Consider the following 23,370-nt stretch of genomic DNA (forward strand, 5'->3'; position numbering starts at 1 on the left):
CCCCAAATCTCTGTGGCTGGCTGACTCTAGAGGTACGCCAAAAAATGACCATATATGGGTGTCACGCTTCAGGAATGTATGGTATGCAAGCGAGTGACAAATCACGCCGCATTATTCTTCTTTGTGTCGCACGCGGCAACGAGGGACAATGGCTGGGCAGCCAATCACTACGCGCTCAGGCGCGTACCGTGGCATGGGCTAAATGGGCTATAGCCCCCCCCAGTTTTTGTGGGCGTTTCCCATTTTGTCAGGTGAAAACTAGCGTTACGTAGCTTTTTGTAAACGTGCGCGTCTGTTTACAGTCTGGATGTTCGAGGCCGAGCATGCGTGTCTCACACTGAGGCTGCAGACATCGGTTCTGTGCAAGAGGAAACCGCAGGATGATTTTTCAGTAAATAGGTGCTTGTTTAGTCTGCTCCATACTGTATATATGTATACGAGTAAACGTAATACTTTGTGGTCTGCATTGTTGCTACTAATACAATTTTTGTCAAAGGGGCGTGTCAGTGTTCGGGTATTTCAGCCCCCCCTCACTTCCAATGGCCACGGTACGCCCCTGACGCGCTGTTCGACATGAGAGAACATCTAGCTAGAAAGACGGCAATTTTTGATCAGAAACAACAGAACGTTGTATTTCAAGTAGCGCTACCTGAAAATCTACGAGCATCCAATCTTGCTGCCGTAGTATGCACAAACGTGAAGAGTAGTGCGCGCGTTACGTACGGGACTTCTTTGCTAACACGTGTCGCCAACTACCGATACCGTAGCTAATGACGTAACGCGATACACAAAGACATTAGCTATAGCTTTGGAAAAATTAGAACCGGCTTCTATCCTGTCTACGGTCGACAGAAGCAGTCGGCAGCCGCGGTGTTTGGATACACTCTGTGTACGTACACGAGACTAGATGGGAGAAGATAAATTTGCTCCACTCCGGATAGAAGCTACTCCCAATGAGTATTGCTTCGTAGCTTTCATTTGAAGCGACGTTCGACAAAGGTTCACGCATTACTAGTATATTTATATATTTATATACGTACGTCAGTACTTGTCATATAAATTTACGGCAAACGGAAAGACGAATCGACAAAACGACGATGCCAGATGAATGCAATTTTGACTCCGTAACATATGCGCTTAAAATTGAAGTAAGGGACCCTTTTCGAGGGGTCAACTCAATTCTAATTTGTTGACGAAAAGAGTGAAACGACTCTCGATTTTGCTCCCTTACGCGACTAAAGAGCAAAGGATACTGATACATAACAAACGGAATAGAAAGAAAATAGCTAAAAGAAGAGAAGAGTCTGTTTTTTTAGTTTCCGCCCATTACTTTGACAGAAATTATTGCTACGCAACCATTATCACGTGACTACGCGACGATTGTTACGCGCCTATCTTAGTAAACGAGTGAGACGATTGAAGCGTGAAGGAAGAATTGAAGACAACTATCGGATTTTGCGTTCAATTATCCGAACTCGGCCTTCAATTATCCCATTCAGTCAATCAATTATCCGAATTTGGCGTTCAGTTATCCGATTCGGGCATTCAATTACCCGATGTTCTGTCCTAATTAGAAGTACCAAATATAGAAATAATTATTTTAGTCGCCCATTTCTTTCATGACGTCTTTCTAGGATGCTCACTCACGTTTCAGCTGAACAATAAATGATTGATTCAAGAAAGGTGGGAAGACGAAGTAGTGAAATTCGAGCTCTTGATTAGCTAAAAACCCGCTACAAAGCATGATGGGCTGTTGCATGGTATCACGCAGGACGCGCAGTTTACAAAGTATGCGGATTACACCACGATTGACGGAGCAAGGCGTTGTTGTAAGCTTCCTAGATATGTAGATTTAGTTCGCTCACAACAGCTTAGTTAGACCTCCGCGGAAACGTGGGACACCAAGATTAGTGCAAAGGAAATTATCGTACAACACACGCTAAAAATTCACGCTAAAGTCAAGATTAATTACAAATTATTGCGTCTAGACAGCTGATGAATGATGATATTTGAGCAGCTGCCCAACCGCAGACTATGTAAGTTATTCAGTTTTCCATGATATTGCACAACAGCCGTAAGCAACGGATAATTAAACGCCTGAATCGGTTAATTGAACGCCGAGTTCGGATAATTGAATACCGGATTCGGATAACTAAACGCAAAATACTAGAGAAGAGCAACTGAAAGTCTGTTTCCTGAGTCTCCGTGTTTGTTTGACAAAAACTATTGCTACGTAACGTAACGATTGTTACGCGAATATGTAAAGACAGTACACCATCGCTCGCCAAACACAATGCTAACCGAGCATTTACTAGTGATAAAATAACAACCTAAAGATCATTAGTGGCTGCCTTAAGACCGCAACTTTAGCGGTGGGATATTATCTGATAAAGAAAATCATTGGCCCACACACGTAGGTACAGGTGAAACACCTTTGGTGGAATGTCAAATGTCAATGTCAAATATGGGATACTCCACCAATTAATTAATGAGGTTGCACCCTAGTACCTATATATCTTTAGTTCTGCAAATATTATGTCAATAGTTGACACTCAACCAAGGGTGTTATCCAGTTCTGCAAATGTCAAATATCTGACACTCCACCAAAGGTGTTGTACCTCATGGTCCCACCTAAGTATATATCTACAAATGTAAAAATGTCAAAGTCAATTTACGTCATGTAGTCTTCCTTCAGGCGCGCTTCCGTCTATACCGTGTTGGGCTAGAGTTCGCTGTGTTTCCTGCAACGTGATGTATGGGTCATGGGTACAGTGCGGGACAGGCTAGCTCACGTAAACGCGCGTAGTTTAAATTTGCGTAAACGATTATCCTTGAAAACTTTGTACATTTTACTAATAGTTCGTCCATATTCATCTAGCGTAAAAGGGTATCAACGTGAGTTTTCATATGCAAACATCTAAAAACGGCCGTCGTCTACTACTGTGACAGTTTTCCCTACAGCAAACAGGTGGTTTACCAAAAGCGAATAAAATTACGTGCAGACACTGGTAAGATAATGTTCTAACAATCTATCATTGTGGATTTTCTAATTTCGATTGTCTAGTCGAGATATCAGCCAAATGAAACCCCAAGAAGGTCACACTATAAGTCTGATCAGTTTCTTATTTTGACGTTGTTCCTGTTGAAACGCTACATTAAGCATCTACACGCACGCAAAATGCTGTAGATGATTTAATTACATTGACACTCAAAGTCTACTAACTGCTTAATTAATTAGCTAACATTCAGTACGGTGACGTTGTTTTGTGTGTGCTAGGTTGATTCATGGGCACTATGCTCCCTGTCTCCAGGCGTGTGGTGGAAATCAAAAACTGATAGGGACCGATCAATGTCTTGTATATAGCGACTGTATCACTAGCCAACGGTTTCAAACTAGTGAGTGTGATCCAACTTTTAGGTTCAGCGAAACTTGTGGAAGAGACCTTATTTCAACCTGCAGTACATACTCATGGATAGCTTTGGGTGAATCCAAAAACAATGCGTCATGTGGTGCGATTAGAGGGACATATCCTGAAGTTAAATGTCAAGTGGGCATCTTCCTAAGGAAGGAGGAGCCCACCTCAGTCTTTGTGCCAGATACAGAGTGTATAGCATTGGGACGACTAACTCTACAACAAAAAGAAGAAACAGCAATAGAGGATAAAGGAACAATACAGTGTGTCTATATGCCTAGAGAATGGAGTGCATGCAGTGCCACTTGTGGTGATGGTACAAGACAAAGAGAAAGGCGTTGTGTTCAGATAATAAATGGCATTGAAACGGGAGTTGATTTTGATGAATGTGCCAAAGATCCAAGTGTTGTCGTTCAGCCACGAGTAGAGACTGAAAGTTGCAGAATAAGAGATTGTGTATGTGAAGAGCCCTACTATTCTGCTGAGGATTTTGGTCCCTGTTCAGCAACATGTGAAGGCACGCAGACTCGTAATATCAGATGTGACTGTCGTGTGGAAGGTGTGATACGACAAGAAAACATGAGCGTATGTCAAGCACTGACTACTGGTCCTTTTCCAGCAACAGAGAGACCATGCAACGATATTCCATGTCCAACTTACCATTATAGAGTTGGGAGTTGGGGAGATTGTGACTCAACTTGTGGTGCTGGCCAGCGCCGCCGTCCAGTCCAGTGCATCAAGACACAAGGAGCTGTTGTTACTGTTGTACCTCTGCAAGAGTGTATTGATAATGGTGCAGGTCAACCACCCACTGATTTTGAAAACTGTAACAGCAGGTGCAGATATCAAGTCTTTCCATATCAAGAGTGTTCAGTTACATGTGGAGGAGGAATCCAAACAAGACTCGTCTTCTGTATTAGAACAACTGATACTGGAAGTGAAAGAGTGACTTTGGCCGAATGTGCTAATGATCCCACCAATACCGAAGCTTTACCAGATACTGAACAAGCTTGTAATGAGCAGGAATGTCCATGCTTGAATCCTCGATGGCAGCCCAGCGTGTGGTCAGACTGTTCTCTAACGTGTGGAAATGGAACACGAACAAGGACTGTGGAGTGTCGTTGTTTCATTAGTGGACAGGACACGGTCGCCCCAGATGAGAAATGCGAAGGCCAGAGGCGTCCTCATCTGAGAGAGAACTGTTACACACGTTGTCCTTGTGTTGATCCTCAATATGTGGCTCTCCCATTTGGTCCATGTGACAAGACATGCGGTAGTGATACATTTAGAAAACGAGACTTGGAATGTCATTGTCAGAGGGGAGAAGAAGAGGCAGTCGAGGACATAGAACTGTGTGACAACAGAATTCCAGAACAGAAGCCTGTTGTAGTTGAACCGTGTGAGCTTGGTGATTGTCCATGCACTAATGATACCATCAGATATCTCTACACCAGGTGGGGTGATTGTGACAGAGAATGTGAAGGTACAAAGAGACGAAAGGTCCAATGTCGCTGTGAAAAAGAAAATGTAGACAAGTGGGTTGATGACGAGATTTGTGTGGGATATCTTGGTCAAGCTCCAGTTACCAGTGGGAAATGTGAACCTCCATGTATAGCAAATTGGACAGTGAGAAGCTGGACTGCTGTTAGTAAATACTCTCTTATAAATGTGTTTTGTATTCTAATAACATTGTGTCCTCATTAGTGTTCAAAGTCATGTGGCCAAGGAACCAAGACAAGGGTAGTTGTGTGTGAGGTATTTGCCAATGGCAGACTGGTTGATCGAGGTAATGATTCACAATGCATTGGTGCTGACAAACCCATTGAAAGGATGCAGTGTACGGGTGCAGTAGCTGAAGACAAGGCTGTGTGGATGACCTCAGGCTGGACCACAGTAAGTGAATGTACTCATCATTTCAATTTGTTTAATGTTTGAACTGTAAACGTGAGAAGACTTTGGAGTGCAGACTGTAGTATTGTTTAATAGCAGATTATTATCAAGAGCAAGAATTCGAAGGGTAATATGTACTTTTGCGTCAGCTACAGAATGACGTCTAGAACAGATCCCCGCTTCTATTTAGTTACTATTTTGAGCATTTACATTGCGCTCTTCGCCTTACCAAAGGTTTCCTGGCAATTTAAGATTTGTTCAATGCAGGAACTAGGTTTTGAGCCAACTGTTGTGTTTTAGCAGTTGCGCGGTTTTACTGTTAAAAAGCATATAGTAATTGTCAGAAATTGTAAACTACTACCCATGCTGTATGCGTTGACGTTTTGTCTTGATACATATCATAAAATTGCACATCATTTTGTCACTAATTCAGTTGTCATAATTTCAGTGTTCCAATACATGTGGAGTTGGAGTAAAACATCGTCAAGTGAGGTGTGTCAACAAATGCACTGGACAGCAAAGGCGTAAAAGACATTGCCTCCCAAACAAGCCTTATCACAAAGTTGGATGCAATTTGATCCCATGTGAGTGTAACTGTAAGTGTGATACAAGCATTGTCTGCATGCTATTTGGGTTTGTGTTGGGCCAATGACGTAATTTGAATTCTCAACTGGCCGTCTGTCTGTTTGTTTGTCTGTCTGTTTGTCCACAAACATATTCGCACTGAGGAACCATTTAGCTTCGTCCAGATTGGCATCGTCTATTGAGAAGTGTGAAAGGAAACTGTCAGCTTTCGTAGAGATGTTTAATATGAGATATTTTGGCGCTTTTCCAAAAACCTCCGGCCACACTTCCTGCGCACGGACGAAATGAGGGTGCACAGACAGACTGTCGTTTTTCACCAGTAGGGTCATGAACACCTTAATTAAACTTATCCGGAGTATTCGAGAAGACGCTTTCCTTCGTTTCTTCTTCTGACAAACAAGGGTCAGACCCAGAATTTCCAGAAGGGAGAACAATTTCTTGCATGACATTACGTCAATGCATATATATCAATGTGGTCATGTTATGGAAAAGATCATACTGGCAGAGACTTTAAAAGTTTACGTCAAAGAATTGTTGTGCTAGTTTGTTTTACTGAATCGGACTACGGGTGGTAACAGGATCTTGTGAGGGGCTGGGAGGCACAAACGTTAGTTAATTAAAGAAACAAAATACCACACGACACAAAAAGAAATTCTTGTTTGAACCTGGTACTTTAGAGGGGCCCCTTCTCCCCCTAAATTCTCCCCTGCCTAACAAGCTTCTAGGACTTCAGATGGACGCGCTTAAATGCACACTCCGAAGAAGTGCGCAAGCGTCTAGCTAGAGTGCGCACCGAAAATAGCGAGGTCCGGTGATCAAGGGCGTTGGGGTGAAAGGGCGCTCTGGTAGCAATAAATGTATACTACTGTGTATCACGAAGCAGAAACGGCGTAAGCGGTTCCTTTTACAGGACAAGTTAGATTAACGGACATGAAAATGAGCAAGCGACAGTGCAGGAGGTGTAAACACGTGTCTTGACTTACAAAATAGTAGTTCCAAGTTGCTAGAAGCCTATCACCACACTCTAACCCTTTCTATCATAAATCGCATTCCTGAATGCATGACAATCTAGCATGACAATGATACACCTCTAAATAAGAAATTTTGCTTCTATTTTCGCTCTACAAATCGAGCTCTTAGCCGAAGCGGCAAAGAAAAGTTAATTTGCATCTGGAAGTAATGCAGTGAGGCAGGAAAATGATTGGAGGCCATGACCCCAATGAGTCCCTGTGGTTCCTGTATGCCGACAGTCAAGAAGAAAAATTATATTAGGTTGAGATTATAGCACCCTCCTCTAATCTAGAGTGAACGCGAACAGAAAGTAGTCGACCCGGCCCCTACAACAGGTTTGAAATTGTTTATGTTGGAGTACGCCCATGGCCACGCGCAACCTAACAATCTTTGGTAATAACCAGCATGCTGAAGAGAGTAATAGCTAGAGTTGTTACTAGTACTACCCTGCCCTATGAGCAGTGGCAATCTGGGCGGTGGCAATCCATCGTTCTAGGCCACTTCCGCAAAGAAGACGCACCTTCCGCAACACAGGGACAAACGCACGCAAGCAAAAGCGGCCCGGTGAGACGGCTCACTCCGACTGCAGCGGGCGCACGGTCACATCCGCATACTCGATTAATTAATTAATTGAACAAACTAACTCCGGCGCATCTCATTTCAGGCCGCCATTAAAGTCTCGTTTCTGGCCGTCGGAGGCAGTGTAGACGAAATCGACTCGACCGCTCGTCTCCAACGGCCGAATTCGAGCGGACCGCCGCGTTTCGCGACGATCGGAGACCGTCGTCGTGTCGATCGCGCGTTAGACAGACGAAAGCGTGGGTTGGCGTATTACAGTTTATGATTCTAACGACAACTGTCTCTAAATATCTCTGTTTATAGGTGATCGTAGCAAGTGTGTAGACAGGCGCAATGGAATCTACTGCGACATGGTACTACGCTTCGGTATGTGTGAAAACATCAAGTATCACCGGGACTGCTGCCAGTCATGTGTCAACAGTTTGCTGGGGAAACGTTAGCTCAGCTCATGACGACAAAGACCACGTACTCCCGAGATCATTTCTTGCTTTTTCCCCCGATATTGTTCATGTTGTTGCAGTGGATGTTTGTTTGATTGAAGTAAGGAAGTATTAGTAGTCCTCGTCTTTCAGCTTTCTAGACACGTTTGCACACTAGTCAACATTTTCTAGATGACTGAGTTTTGTTGACTTTGTCATCCGCAGCAATTACTTCTGAGATGCTGACGTCAGCCATGATGTTGACGTCAGCCATGATGTTGACGTCACAACCTAGTCTAGAGCTCCTGTGTAGGTTCACTAGATCAACGAATGTTGCACACAATCAGAACAACGTGTAATTGTAGCATGTTTGAACTTAGCTACCTAAGAAAGTAGAGGGTCTATTGCATGAATGCTAAGCATCAATTTGTTGCAAGTCTTGGACATTTTGCTAATTCAGTGAGTTGGGCAATCAAAGAGAAAAGAAGATGGCTGCCTATCCTATACTATAGTACGCCAACCCACGCTTCCGTCTGTTTGGATGAATCTCTGTAACGCGCTGATTGACACGAACGGTCTAGTCGGATTTCGCCCGGACTGCGCTGGAGTTTGTTTGTTCAATTAGCTGAGTATGCGGATGTGACGTGTGCTCGCCAGTCCACCCTAGGGCACCGTCTGATCTAGAGTAGAGTACTAGATGCGCTTCCGCTGCAGTCACCGGATTGCGCGTTCGTGCGTGTGTCCGTCCGTATGTCACGGAAGGTGCGTCATTCATTGCGGAAGTGGCGTCATTCTCCACGAGTAGATCACGACGTTTTATGTGGGAAGAGTCTGATGGGGAATGCGTACAGTCCAAACGGCGCTGTCTGGAGTGTGTAAGATGGATAGAGTAACAGGACGCGTGTATTGTACGTAAACGCGCGAAGATAAATTGCTACCGCCCATAGGGCGGGGAGATGTGACGTAGGCTCGCCAGTCACGCCATCCTCTAGTGGTATACTAGAGTGCAAGATGCGCCCGCTGCAGTCAGAGTTTAACTAAAGCAATGTGTATTGTACGTTCTAACGCAGCTGAGTAGATTGAAAACTTGCCAAATGTGGTGTGTGTGTATGTGTGTGTGTGTATGTGTGTGTGTGTGTGTGTGTGTGTGTGTGTGTGTGTGTGTGTGTGTGTGTGTGTGTGTGTGTGTAGATTTTGACTCTAGAGTAACACGTGGACCCGCCCTACGGTGAGATTGTGAGATGGGGTACTCTACGTGCCAAATAATGGACGACTGGCGAAAGTTCATTTTTACCTTTTCTTTGCCTAGATGTAGCTACTATCTAGGTGTTAGCGCAATTCCTACCCCCCATAGCGCGGGTGAGGGCTACTTTTAAATTGTTTTACTAAACTACAAAGAAAGCGTCATTTGGTCATGCCTCTGCGGAGGGCCCTACCACTGCTGACTAGGGTCTGTGTTCTTGCAGCTCTGCAAGTGTTTGCGAGGACACTGTCATTATATACCATCAAGCAATGGTTGCTGCTTGTTTAGACTACCAGTTGCCGAACCAATCTGAATACAATGTCAACATTCATTAATGTTGCATTGCATGTAGTATGTCTCAAGCATGTATGGAAACTATGAAAAGTAAATACAGATTTCCTAACAGCAGATGACCTTTGAAGAGCCACTCACTTACTTTTAATTCATCCACATAAGTGAACACATACAAGTAATTGCAACTCTGTCAACAATTAAATGGCAAATTTGGCACACAAAAAACATGTAAATCAGACTCACTGTATGTACTAACCCTATGTATGTAGAGTCCCAGATCTAATATGGGACATTCTCAAATACGGGACACTGGCACAAAGCAAGCTACCTCTCCATTTTTTATATCAAAGTAAAGACTGGTCATTCATAAATCATTTCTGTTAGATTCAAGCCAACCGGTTTAATTTTCGTACTGCCACAAGCTCTTTTTCAAGGAAGGGTCTGGTTCTCCAATATGGGATAAGACCATCTAGTATGGGACAGCCGCTAGTTCTCGCTGAACAAAGCGTCTTAATCATGGATCGGGTATTCAGTCAAGAGGGGCACGTCTCTTCTACTTACAATGTTGGAGCCAAGCTCGTCACTTCTCGCTTCTCCTCTCTAGAGACGACGGAAAGGGGGTGAGTCGCAGCATCTAATATGGGACACCCATACTGTGTGAAGCGAGACAATGTCGTGTTGCCTAGAATTTAGTTGACTCTCAAACAGCAAGACAAAGCTGTTTATTGCTTCTAGTGATTAATTAATCGAGTCCTCTGTAACTCAGTTACAGAGCTATTTCACTGTTGTCTGCATTGTCTAGCTAGCTAAAACCCAGCTGCAAAAACAGCTCGTAGGCTAGAAATGGCTAGAATCACCGTCTTTGTGTTCAAACACTTTGTAGCATCTCTTGCAATTGGTTGCATCAAAACACTCCTTGTTGTTCTTGGCAAAACATGTGGGTGGAGCCACTGTAATGAAGTGTGGTATTTATAGCTCAGTGACTTCATTCACGCAGTGCATGTTTCTGCGAGGTTTGAACTGAAGATTTATGCAGTTTAGTAAGTTTTCTCTTTACTAGTTTAGTCTAGATAATTCTAGATTATTCACGAGATCTGCGCATTGTTTGAAGCCCCGCATGCAAGAAGATATGGCCATGCAGTACCTGGTCTGGCTCAAAGAGACAGTGTACATAGAGATGACCATGCAGAAAGACAAGATAACGAGGACTGGAACTACTTCATTACATGGCTCCACCCACATTTGATCGGTTTTGCCAAGAACAACAAGGAGTGTTTTTTATGCAACCAAAAGATGCTACAAAGTGTTTGAACACAAAGATGGTGATTGTAGCCATTTCTAGACTACGAGCTGTTTTTGAAGCTGAGTTTTGGCTAGCTAGACAATGCAGACAACAGTGAAATAGCTCTGTACTTGAGTATAGAGGACTTGATTAATCACTAGAAGCAATTAACAGCTTTGTCTTGCTGTTTGGGAGTCAAATAATTCTAAGCAATGTGACATTGTCTTGTTTCAAACAATACGGTGTCCCATATTAGATGCTGCAACCCGCCCCTTTTTGCTCGTCTCTAGAGAGGAGAAGTGTGAAGCCACGAAATTGGCTCCAACATTGTAGGTAGAAGAGACGTGCCCATTTTGACTGAATACCCGATCCATGATCAAGACGCTTTGTTCAGCAAGAACTAGCGACTGTCCCATATTAGATGCATGGTCTTGTCCGGTATTGGAGAATCAGACCCCTTCTCGAAAAAGAGCTTGTGGCAGTACAAAAATTAAACCGATTAGCCTGAATCTACCAGAAATGATTTATGAATGATCAATCTTTACTTTGATATAAAAAATGGAGAGGTAGCTTGCTTGGAAGCTTTGTGCCAGTGTCCCTAGCCTCGAAGTTCCAGACCGAGCCTGGGTGATCATCATGTGAAACAGACATGCAACAAATAGGGGCCTTATCACTGTAAGTACTTTAGTATCAGCGTCGATCCACTCTTAACTGAGTGGATAACTAAACTAAGGATGCAGTGTGTGTGTGTGTGTGTGTGTGTGTGTGTGTGTGTGTGTGTGTGTGTGTGTGTGTGTGTGTGTGTGTGTGTGTGTGTGTGTGTGTGTGTGTGTGTGTGTGTTATTAGGTGGAGGGGACATTGAGATGGTGGATAGCTTTACCTACTTGAAGTCTAATCCATTCAGAGATGGACATGCCAAGTTTGACATTAAGTAACAGCAAGCTAGAAAGGCCCCTAGAGCATTTGAGTCTTTGCAAGGATCCCTTTTCATACACTCCAACTTATCAGTAGTTATGCACCAAGAATGTTGTTTACAAGGCTTGGGTTTTGGCAGTGTTGTTCTATGGTTTGGGAAAAGAGTGTTAAAACCACATCGCAGAAGAAGGCTAAACGTTTCCACAATTGATCTGTGGCGACTACATACTAAGCGTGGGAGTCTCAAGGAAGGTACCAGCAGTAGCAGGAGAAAATAACATCACATGATCTTGCTGAATGTTTGGAGTGTCTCAGGCCATCGCTGACATCACAATGGAGCAAAGGTTGAAGAGACATGGACATGTGGGTCAAATGGATGAGGACTGCCACCAACAAATTTGCTTGTTGTGGAACTGAAGAAGAACCGACCTTGTCATGGAGTGAAGAGGAGGTGGAGATTGTGTGAACTAGGACTTGAGATCGATTGGTGCCAAAGACAGATGGTACATGGCTTGCCAAGACAGAAGACTAGTTCTACCGTTGCCAAAAAGGACTTACTTGACATGGTAGACACAAGTTGTGAGTAGAACACAAGTGCCGCAAACGTGGCATGTCAAGGAGAGATCTCTAGCTACATATGCAAATGTGGGAGATCCTTTTAACAGTCGAGTACCCTGAAAAGACATCAATGTTTTGGCCTGATGGAGATTTGCCAATAAGCCAGGACAAAATTCAAGGGTCCTGTTATCATAGTGATTCTTATGTTGGGTGGTTTCAAGGTTCAAGTGTGTGTGTGTGTGTGTGTGTGTGTGTGTGTGTGTGTGTGTGTGTGTGTGTGTGTGTGTGTGTGTGTGTGTGTGTGTGTGTGTGTATGTGTGCGTGCATGCATGTGCATGTGTGTGTGTGTGTGTGTGTGTGTGTGTGTGTGTGTGTGTGTGTGTGAGTGAGTGAGTGAGTGAGTGCGTGCATGTGAGTGGGTCTCCCACACAAGCACATTATGCAATAAACAGTGTGCATGCACAATGATTAGAATCTGGCTTTTAGTAGTTGCCATTGCCAGGTATGATTGGAGTATTTTGAATTATTCAATGAACTTATTTAGAACAAGTAAACACAAGAAAAGAACCAATAAGGAAAGACAACATGATATGCCAAGCACAGTTATGATTATGAAACCATTGCAATTGAAGAATAGTTATGTTTGCAGCACAACACCCATCATCTGCAGTAAGATAGTCTACATTGTCTATATGATGCACAAATTATTTGCTAAGTAGTACCCCAATGTATATCATCTTGCAGATAAACCTCCAGGTGACAGGTGTGCTAACTTGTCTTCAAATGCAAATGGTTCACAACATTCTAACCACAGTTTGCATCAATACCAATGAAATATTCTTACAAACACATACATAGCAGCCCAGAGGTCACAATTAGACTAGCTCTGGGTAGTCTTCTGTTTCTATGTGTTTAGTACATGTACATAATATGATATGACTGGTAATTTGCAATTGGGACATTAAAAAACGCTAACTATAACCAAAAATCACTATTGCAAAGGTTGCACACCAAAATAGAATACTTATGTCAGTTTGACTGGCGGCACAATTAAATCCAACCAAACTTTCCAAGACTGTAATGATTAATAAATGTTATTAAATAATATATTAATGTTTATAATAATTGAATTAAAACAAGGTACAACTGATATTTCATTAAGTAAATTGATTTAACCAAATACTTTAATAAAACCAGATCAAGAAGCATCCATTGACCTTTCTTACCTTGTCTTGTTCTTGAATTGATAGAGCACTATGTAATGGAAGAACTGTCCACCGCCTTGTTGACATGGCATATAGACGAGCTTCTTCAACAACAGCTGATATCTCTTTCATCCCACTCAGAAATATCAATAAGTCTCCTCGTTCACCAGCAGGGTACTTCACAACAAACAAGACCAAATCACTTATCAAATTCATTGCACTACCAGTAGCACACCGGCCTGATCTACTGCATGCCAGAATATCTGTATATCATAATGTCAACTACTTCCAGAATTGACATGCACATATATGTATTGTTTGCTGTATATCTGCTACATCTCACTCACGAAAGAGAGAACCAACAAATGACGTTTGCTAACATATTGTCCTAATAGACTGGTACACTGGAAAATGTAATTTCTAAATTGATCTCAAATCTAAATTAAAATTCATTAGAATCTAAACTAAGCTATTTGCCAATAAACAAATCTTGTCATCTTACAATAGTTCCCCTAACCTCAATGACAGACAAATCACCACCATACTAAACAATTAGTGAAGAAACCTGTATCAACATCCCAAAGGTCTACCATATATGTCAACCACTAAACCATGTCTCTTGACTGCAGTCATAATATGGCAATTCGTTATTAGACAAAAGGACAACAGCCCCATCCAATTCCAATTAAGTGTAAAAATAACTTAATAGAGCTTGAAATAAAATGTATTATCACAATTCTCTGTTACTAAACGTTAGATATACAAAGCAAGGCAGTCTTTGAAAGCAGTAAATAGAACAGTGACAAATTTGTAGTAGGTAGCAGTATGCATATCTGGAAAAAGAGAGAAAAAGAGATAAATGCTAAATCAGATTCCTTTCTGTTCTAAACCACATTGAGATCATAAAGACTTGATTGATAGAGAAAGAGCTTTGAGGAAATGGGTTTCAATTATTAAGATCACACCACCTGACATTCTCATGCATCTGCAAGCATCCAGATGTGACTAACAGAATAAACTCCTTTTAGAGCACTATACAAAACCACTGCCAGTTCCCTCATCATCCACCTACTTAGAAAACCACAGCTAAATGGTACTTGTAGACAATCAAAATCAGTAGCTGCAGACAACAATCACTCATCAAACTATACCTTGTGATCAATTTGCTGCATAATCCTCAGGTACTGACTGCTGTCGAACTTCTCCTTGCTCAAATTCTTTGCCCATGACAACAGATAACAAGCAACAAGACATATGGTATGTGTAATTTCCTCCACTAAAACCATCTCACCTCATGGTGTCCTGGACCAGCTAAGGAAGTCTGGACCATGGGAGCATATTCAAGTTGAATTGGATAAAGACGACCAGGCACCTAACACATGGGAATACTTACCATAAGTAACAAAGGCGAGGACAGTCCCCAGTTAGCTAGCCAGTAATTGGTATGCTGCCATACTATTATGGAAGAATCTCCAACAGCAAACAGACTTGTATTTAGTGGCAAATTAATTTTTTTAAATGTTTTTGGCACTATATAACAGATCATGTAGAATTCAGCTTGGTAAAAATCCAAGGCTCGTCAAGATGTCTGAATTGTCATGCACCTACTTCAAACCTAAATAGCACCATAAATCAGAAGCATAGCCTCATCAAAGTAGAAAGAGTCTGACATATAGTTCTATTATAAAAGAGAGCCAACGTTACCCGACAGTTGGTTTGAATTGTGAAAGTTCACTCTAACCATTTCCTTTAGTCAATCGTGTGTGTAAGATAAGAATAGCAAATTTTAAAGTCAAACTGGACATTAAACAAAATCAATAACCAGATCAACTGATTAAAATACACAAATTGTCAACGCACATGTCCAGATTAATTGCAAGTAAACATTGTGATTACAAGTTGAGTAATCTGGTCACTATAGCCAAAAAAGCAAATCAGTGACAACGTCTTCAAGGCATTAAAGTCAAAACTACTGTACTAGATTAGACCAAAAATGTAACTTTCAATAGAAGAGGTTTCAAGGCTAACTCAATACTTAGCCAACGGTTACTTACAAGTAGAAGCAACAGTAAAACCAGTATAATTTGTCAAACGTTCATGAATGACAGAGTTACCTAGGAAAAGATAAACTTACTTGTATAACAGGTGCCCCCATAAAGTAGCCTGCGAACAGCCTACAAACATAACACAAATTATGACCTGACATCAACATGGCATAGAAAAACAAACTCAATGTTGATGGTGGCAGACATAAGAACAAGTTTCAAGTCAGGCCTCGTACTGACAAGATGGCGCAAAACTCCCAAAAGAAAGTCAGTGTGAATGTGTCGTTCATGTACCTGTGACAACAGTCATTTGCTCTCTGTATCTGTATTAAAATAATGCGTAAAATACATCATTACTTCATCAACAACGATAACGTCGTAACCAGACAAGTTAACATCAGATGACAATTGCCTGAGAAGTAGACCTAATAACAGACAAAGAAGAATAAATGACATATGACTATGAACATGCAGCATGCAAAAGAGCTATAACTGAATACTATATACAGTTTCAAGTCAGATATCATTGTTCCTTTGCTAAACCCATCTATTGTATTCTTTGATTCAAATTACAGTCTGCCAGTGATCAATGTTGTTTGCTTCCATTTCCCTCACTCTAGCACTCTCTTCCATTGTCAACTGCTGATCATATACTTTCCCACATGCAACAACAACAACTTAATTAATAAAGTCAATGAACTGGCGACCAAAAGTTCGGAGTTCCTAACCCCCAAACAAGAGTTAGAACAATGTCTAGATGCAGCTCTAAGTAAAACCTAGGATTTCTTTCAACCAAGAACAATGATGAGACTACTATCTTGAGCCTACCACCATATGCACATCTAGAGGACACAGTCTTTCAGCTTTTGGAGAGATTTCATCTAAAACTAGTTAATTAATTAAGTAACAATTAATTAAATCGCAGTCATCATACCTTCTGTCAAAAACAAGATTCGAGTGTCAGCAGCCTTACTTGTTTCAAATCTCACCTGTTCACACACAGAAAATAGTCAATTCGTAAACATGTAATAAATTGACATTTCAACTTAACTGCCTTCAGCACTACATGTTGCTTTAAAGCTACCTCGAGTGTGTTGCATGGTTACCCGTAAATATATCCCTAATTAACCAAGAAGATCATGTTTTGGTCAAGCCCCTCCTCTGGACCAATCCTGTTGCCACAACCAACTATAATCTTTGTGAATTGTTTCTGTTGGGGGTCATTAAACACAATGATGTGAATGCTTGTCTTATCTTATCTTTGGTCAACAGACTGAGACAGCCTTCATTTCCTTGAAGCAGCTACCTGTCTGTAGAGCTCAAGCTGCTCTTGCTTCTTGGTGAGTAGAAGCTTGTAATCATTGCAAAAAATGAGTGCTACTACTGAAATTTTCTAGTAAAGCTTAGTGTAACAGACACTCTCACAAGCTTGACCCTTTTAAAAAGTAAAACAAACTGAACAAAATCTAAATGTCACTAACTATAACACTCAAACTCAATGATCCTCACATTGATTGGATGGCATTTAAAGTCTAGCAATTGTCAGCTGCTAGTAGAGAGTAGAGAGGTTCACATGTGTTCAAATTTCTATGTCTCCCACTGACATCCCCACTGTCTGTAAGGTCAGTCTACACAAGCCCCTCTATCAACTATCTAATCAAGCTAAATACACCTCATAATATACTATTATCATTATGATTATGGCTTATGACTGCTAATTAAGCTAATGACAACAATGAGTGACCCAGATTGTGATCTGTCAGCAATAACAACTCTTTACATTCTACAGATTCTATTTTGCATTGACCCAGTCTGCTTGCTACTACAGGTTTCCAATCTCGTAGTCAAGCATGATTATGTCTATTTAGAAACAATTTTTCAAGCTGGCTCCTCTTTCATCCTGTACTTCAATATGTTCTAACTGTACTATCACAGTTGACACACTTACCTGAAAACCAATTTCCGATCCATACTCGTTCAAGGTCTCGAGGCTTACTCTCTTGGCTAGTGATATGCAAGCAATTCTTCTTGGCTGGGTACAAGCAATGTGTTTAAAACCTGCAGCAAGCAAATATTGAGGAACCTATGCAAAGGAAAACACACCAAAATATTACCACACAACTACTGAACCAGCTGTCACCAATATCTAAAGACTACACTGGCACTTGTGCATGTATCATAGAGAAATTAACTCAAAAAGTAGTTCTGAGCAGGAAGATCACCAGCTAAAATGTAATACCACACCCATAACATTTCTTTTGTTAATAATTCCTGCTGTGCCTACTATGTAAATATTACAACATTGCTGGCAAACATTAATTAGTAAAAGACATTCATATCAATTAAATAGGACGTTGAATAAGTTATTATCCTTCTCTAGATAAAACAAGTCAACAAAACGTTCCTCTAACTAAATGTTGCTCACAGTCATCTCTGTATTTCTATCTACAGAAACGATTTGCAGTCTGCTAAGTTTGATCAACTAGGCATTGCAAATGCCATTTGATTACTTAAACAACAGCAACACTGGTTATTTATCCTCACTCAGATGACTGATACTTGTATATACAAACAACCATGATTTACCAACTTGGTCATCCCCTAAGCTAATCAGCAATTAAGATAATTAGTAAAGTGGAGACAAAGAATAACCTGCTAAAGCAGACTCAACTCATGTATTGATTAAACACAGATGTCACACCCAAAACAAAGCAGTCACACTTACTGTGATGCAACAAAAGTCAATTTACTGTAATTAACAGAGTTTGAAAGTCAACAACTCTCAGAGCAGGTGACTATAGGCTTGGTAGCAACCTGCTAAGTATCTACTCGTAACAAAACAAAATATACACACCACATGTATATTTACTAACTTCTCTGTTTTAGATGCAACACCACAAAAGATACTATACTTTTTGCCATATGCCTGGCTAACACTGGAAAGTCTAACACGCATGATAATATACATTGTGATTTTGTCATAGTCAGATTCCCGAGACGACAGAAATGGTTTGCTAATGGTCATAGACATCAGTCCCAGGCACATACCAATGGAGTTCAGGGGGTAACAACAAACCTAGATCCAACTACTACCTCTGTATACAACCCAATCTGCATGCAATATTTGAACCAGATCTAGAAGCTGTAGCTGCTGTAAAGCTGGTCTGAGTCCCACGTCCCAGATGTAGCTAGATCGATATAAGCAGATTTAGACTCCAAGACTCCTTGGCACGACCATAATGTGCAATGCATATTAGTGTTACATTTAAACTATGCATATTTACCAATGTCTTCCAATAGACCTGTTAATTAATAAATAGATTCATTAGACTAGAGCATGTTGAACTGACTGGGAGGTCCACTAAAGCACTGAAAGAACCAACCCATTAAATGTGTCAGCTATGCCCCTAAATACTCAGCCAAAACAAACTTGACTAAAGGAGTTAGAGCATTGAAAGAGGTCAGTATACCTCCTAACACAGCAAAATAAGATTTCCTCAACTGATGATGACGAACAGTAGGCACTGTTTACAGCCAAAATCAGAGTTCAATTACTTGTCACAAAACCTTGAGTTAAGTGAACATGTTAAACATCAGCTTTGCTCGACAATCTATCTTGTACACAGAAATAAAACTCTAACAAGGTGCAAGGCTGGTAAAAATATTCACAGCAATTTAACTTAACTTAAACTTGTTTACCTGTGTGACTACTAGTAGTTGTAAGTTTTATTCAAAATTTTATCTAATCTAAATTCTTTCACACAATAGTTATTGTGATGTGGTAATCGATGCAGATGTGTTCTGCTACAGTAGTTCTCATAATGTAACAACAAACCTGAGTTGACTTTCCACATCCAGTATCTCCAGCCACAATAACAACTTGATGAGCTCTCACAGTGTCAATGATTTGATCTCGATATTGGCGTATTGGCAATGTAGCTTGTGCATGTCTAATTCTCACAAGTTTGTCAAATTTCTGACGTTGAGAAAAGTGCAAATAATGCTTTATGATCATCCTAAACTCGTCCATGTGCTCAGCGCCAATGTGAGTATTATCATCATAATGATGACGTGACTTATGATAGTAACGGTCTCTAGTCTCCCCTTGTGTGTATTGCTTCAACCTTTTACTCAAATCCTTGTCAAGAACAGAAAAGTTGATCCTGTACCGTTTGTCATACACAGAAGGTAGATGCAATGATGATGACATCACTAAGCAATTAAAAATACATACATGTATTATAATTATTATATGGTAGGACTGGACAACTACTCAACTGCAGCCACATTTCTATCTACACTTAAATGTCTTACATAACTCTGAGCAACCAAACCGAGACACCAGAAATAATTTGAAATCAACACCTTTAACAAGTTTCTAGAAATTGAACACTCTACTTCCTAGTTTCCTCAGCTAAACAAGCTACTTACAAGATGAAAGCAAAGTCACCATTGATAAGCAAGAGAAAAACAAGAATTAAAATTTTGATGATATAAACGTTTCAAACAAAAAATCAATGAAGTGTGTTCGATTAATCAACTTTAATCGAAGAACTCAACTGTGTCAAGTCAAGTAAATAAACCAAAAACGTTTAGTTGCTGACGTCATACATGGTTTACTGTACAAGCATAAAATAGTAATTTGATCGCCTTGAAACATGCATTTACTATTCAACCATAGCTTAGTTAGTTAATTAAATATTATATAGAACTATTATGTAATGATAGAATACGACAAAAATGTTAACATATTGTTAAAACAAAAAAGATGTATTGATTATTCAAGTATTGAGACATGTTCATCTAGTTCTGGTAATCTAGATCTTCTGACACAATGAACTGTATTTACGCCAACCTTTACTGTCATTTTCCTCAGATTGAGCAAGAGACGATTCTCCTCGACGTTTCTTGAAGAGTCGATAACGTCTAAAGAATTCCCAAAACTCTTTGTGCTCGAGACTTCCTCTGCATTGTTGAAAAAATAAGAAATTCAACAACTCAAAGATAATGATGCGTTTGCAATCCATACCGCTTGATGACAGCATTTCCAGAAAAGAATAAACGGTCTAACTCATCTTCGTGAGCTTCCCAGTCAAAACTATTGGCTGCCATAAATATAGGAACGCGCGCTACTCACCTGATGCAGCGTCCCGCCAACGCAAAACGCTGGATTAGTGTCACCGCCCAATCGCCACCATCCAATCAGACACCAGAACAATTAACACAATTAATAGGTGTTCGCTTGCGGTGTGTACCAGTTGGTCGTCCTCGCTTCTCGTGCCCGGAACGCGTTGAAATGAGGCATCCTTCATGATGAGATTCATCACACTTTGCCTATTGCTATCAGTCTATGTCGGTGAGTGCCTACTGCCGTCGAAGCCCGTCCGTCTCGTTGTGTATCCCAAACGCATTCGCTGATAATAAACGGCTTCGATTTTCTCAGGGAGTTCCGTTGCCTGCGATCTCGACCATTGCTCGACCGAGTACACTAGCACGTTCGTGCACGACCCCAGCAAAGGCTGTCGGCGACTCGACGGGGACCGGTGCAACCAGTGGCGGTCGTACCACGCATGTCTGCTCGACGCGCGGCCTCAGTGTGTCGACTTCCCTCTCCTCTTCGGCACTCGCGAGGCCGAGGCGTCTCGCATTATCGAGTGCTATTGCGAGTACGACGAAGGGACGACGAGTGACGCTCCGTTTGTCGTTGGATCGGATTTCACTCTCGCCTCGGGTACTTCGACGCTCGATACTGCGTGTCGGGCAGCGGAACGCTTCCCGTCGTACACGGCCTGCGTCCTCTTCGGGGATCCTCATCTCGTCACGTTGGCCGGTCGTGAGGAGACGTGCTGTCTTTCTGGCAGACATAGACTTCTCGAGTACGACGAACTGTCAGTTGACACTGTGAATGTGAGGGTGGACACGAGACTGAAGGCCACGGGAACGAGCGAGGTCAGTGTTTATCATTCTCGGTTTGAAATTTACGGGTGAAATGGGGTCGGTGGTTGTTCGAAAAGAAAATGGGTCGAAATGCATTTAGTGAAGAATATTGCTTATCTTTCCGAAATCATTCTCTAGCAGCTGGGAGTTACACCCCGCCATGTAGCTATTTGTGTGACTTGCGGTTTGCACCCGAGGTTTCTATGGATGACTCTCGCTTGGTTATTCGTCGCACCCGCTGCGCGATTGAGTCGCGTCGCTGCCGTCGAGAGTCACCGTCGTTGTCGTTTGCGCGAGACGGCGCGTGTCCCTCCATCGCGTCCGTCGACGGCTAGAGTGACTAATTACTGTTATTGTCGCCGATCTTGTTTACAGGTGATTGTGAGATATGGCGCTAGCTCCTGCACGGAACACTCGAGTCTTCAGTACAGCGCGACGGCGTCGGATTTTCGAGCGTTTTTCGACGACGGCTCGTCTCCCGAGCATCTGATTGAGCGTCGAGATGACAACCTCGTTGTACTGAAAGCGGCGTGGTTGGGCATCACGATTCGTGTTCGTCGAACGGGGATATACCTGACGGTTGCAATACAATTGCCGTCTGCTGTGCAGGATGAAGTTGGAGGTCTCTGTTTTACCGGCTGCCCAAGTGACGAGCTTCTGGAGTATAAACTGCCTAGTCTGTCTGCACAAGTTGTTCTTCCGCATGTAGCCCGTTATGCTTGCGACCACGTGGAAGAGGACACGTTTTTCTTCCAGTCGTGTGTGTTTGATTTGGTGATGACTGGAGACCGGAATTTCACGGTGGCGGCGTTAGAGGCCAAGAAGGACGTGGAAGACTTGCAGGCTGGTTTACCAGTGGACTCTGCTGCTGAGAGGGTAACAAGACATGGTGCACTCGTGGTGGTGTTAGCTTTGATGAGCTTGTTGCTGACTTCCAAGATCGATGAATTTGTATAGATGTGCGCATTATTTGCGTTTTCTTATGATATTTATGTTCAATACTGCATGTTGAACGGTGGATATGGTATGTATTATATATTGCTATATGCTGTGCATAAATTGTGTTGTAATTGACTGAAGAAGGTAGTCATTGCAGCCATGTATATGTTTTCAGTATGGTATGAATATTGAGCTGACAATGTTGTCCCTATTATGGACAGATGTGAAGCATGAGCGTGCCCCTTCCACAGTTTACTAAGTCAGAATATTGCACTAGTTATGCAGACGCTGATATTGTTTGGAATGTAGAGAAGTATACCTTGATTTGCAACTTACTATTGAGCGAACTACCTACTGTATAGTGTTATATCTACTAATACTTCTTGAAAAGTAGAGTACCTCAATGGAATTTCTTACAATGTCACTTGTTGATGCAGTATGTACACTGCTGTCTCTTTGAGATGCTAGGTTGACGTCATTAACCTAAAATTGGCTTAATTAATTAAGCTTGATTAGCACCTGAAAGCAATCATCAAACATAGTCAACCTATATACAGTAAGTTTTATGCTCATAGTGAACTGCACTGGCAGCCTTGTAAAGAGTCAGGTGGAGCAATAACCATAGACATGTGTACTTGGAGCCAGCGTTTGTCATACCTATTAATTAAATTAATTAAAGTATGCACTATGAAACACAGTAAGTGATTGCTACTGCCAAAGAACTCAGATTTGCTTCTATTAAATCTGGAGTTCAAGTGTTCTGATCTGGAGTTCAAGTGTTCTCTTTCTATGGCTAAGAGACAGTTCATTCACTCACTAAATTATAAAAAAACTAAGATTTACATACTGTTACCTATATCATTAGCAAGTGTTGCTCAAACCGGTTTTGTAGTGCTTGGATGATGTCACCCACTCGCTGTTAAACGTCACTGAAAACGTAGCAATGTGCCAATTAATTATGCAGCTGAGACGTTGACCTGATCATTGTGGTAATGACAAACGCCTAGGCCACTTCTGCCATAGAAAACGCGTGGCAAGTCAAAGTAAATTCTTT

General features: G+C 41.6%; 3 protein-coding genes across 3 annotated transcripts in view; 2 read left to right on the top strand and 1 right to left on the bottom strand.

Moving 5' to 3' along the window:
* LOC134192396 (A disintegrin and metalloproteinase with thrombospondin motifs 9-like) overlaps positions 1-8,272 on the top strand; it is an 11,938-nt gene extending 3,666 nt beyond the window's left edge. Inside the window, exons 4-7 of the mRNA XM_062661136.1 lie at positions 3,278-5,057; positions 5,118-5,306; positions 5,752-5,887; positions 7,782-8,272. Of these exons, the coding sequence (XP_062517120.1) occupies positions 3,278-5,057; positions 5,118-5,306; positions 5,752-5,887; positions 7,782-7,918 (2,242 nt within the window). The 3' untranslated portion in view covers positions 7,919-8,272. The remainder of the gene's footprint in view (positions 1-3,277; positions 5,058-5,117; positions 5,307-5,751; positions 5,888-7,781) is intronic.
* A 1,120-nt stretch (positions 8,273-9,392) lies between these two features.
* On the bottom strand, positions 9,393-20,552 carry LOC134192524 (probable ATP-dependent RNA helicase DHX34). Its single transcript, XM_062661261.1, has 13 exons — positions 20,470-20,552; positions 20,296-20,405; positions 19,276-19,652; positions 17,389-17,523; positions 16,375-16,429; positions 15,798-15,865; positions 15,625-15,734; positions 15,530-15,569; positions 14,687-14,767; positions 14,547-14,612; positions 13,417-13,572; positions 9,577-9,621; positions 9,393-9,449 (listed from the first exon to the last, which is right to left on the bottom strand). Exons 1-13 carry the CDS (start codon positions 20,550-20,552, stop codon positions 9,393-9,395), a joined length of 1,383 nt encoding a protein of 460 aa, XP_062517245.1.
* A 121-nt stretch (positions 20,553-20,673) lies between these two features.
* Positions 20,674-22,545, top strand: LOC134192334 (repulsive guidance molecule B-like). Its single transcript, XM_062661060.1, has 3 exons — positions 20,674-20,796; positions 20,884-21,389; positions 21,753-22,545. Exons 1-3 carry the CDS (start codon positions 20,751-20,753, stop codon positions 22,332-22,334), a joined length of 1,134 nt encoding a protein of 377 aa, XP_062517044.1. The 5' UTR covers positions 20,674-20,750; the 3' UTR covers positions 22,335-22,545.
* The last annotated feature ends 825 nt before the right edge of the window (positions 22,546-23,370 follow it).

Source organism: Corticium candelabrum, chromosome 16 (genome assembly GCF_963422355.1).
Source record: "Corticium candelabrum chromosome 16, ooCorCand1.1, whole genome shotgun sequence".
NCBI lineage: Eukaryota > Metazoa > Porifera > Homoscleromorpha > Homosclerophorida > Plakinidae > Corticium > Corticium candelabrum.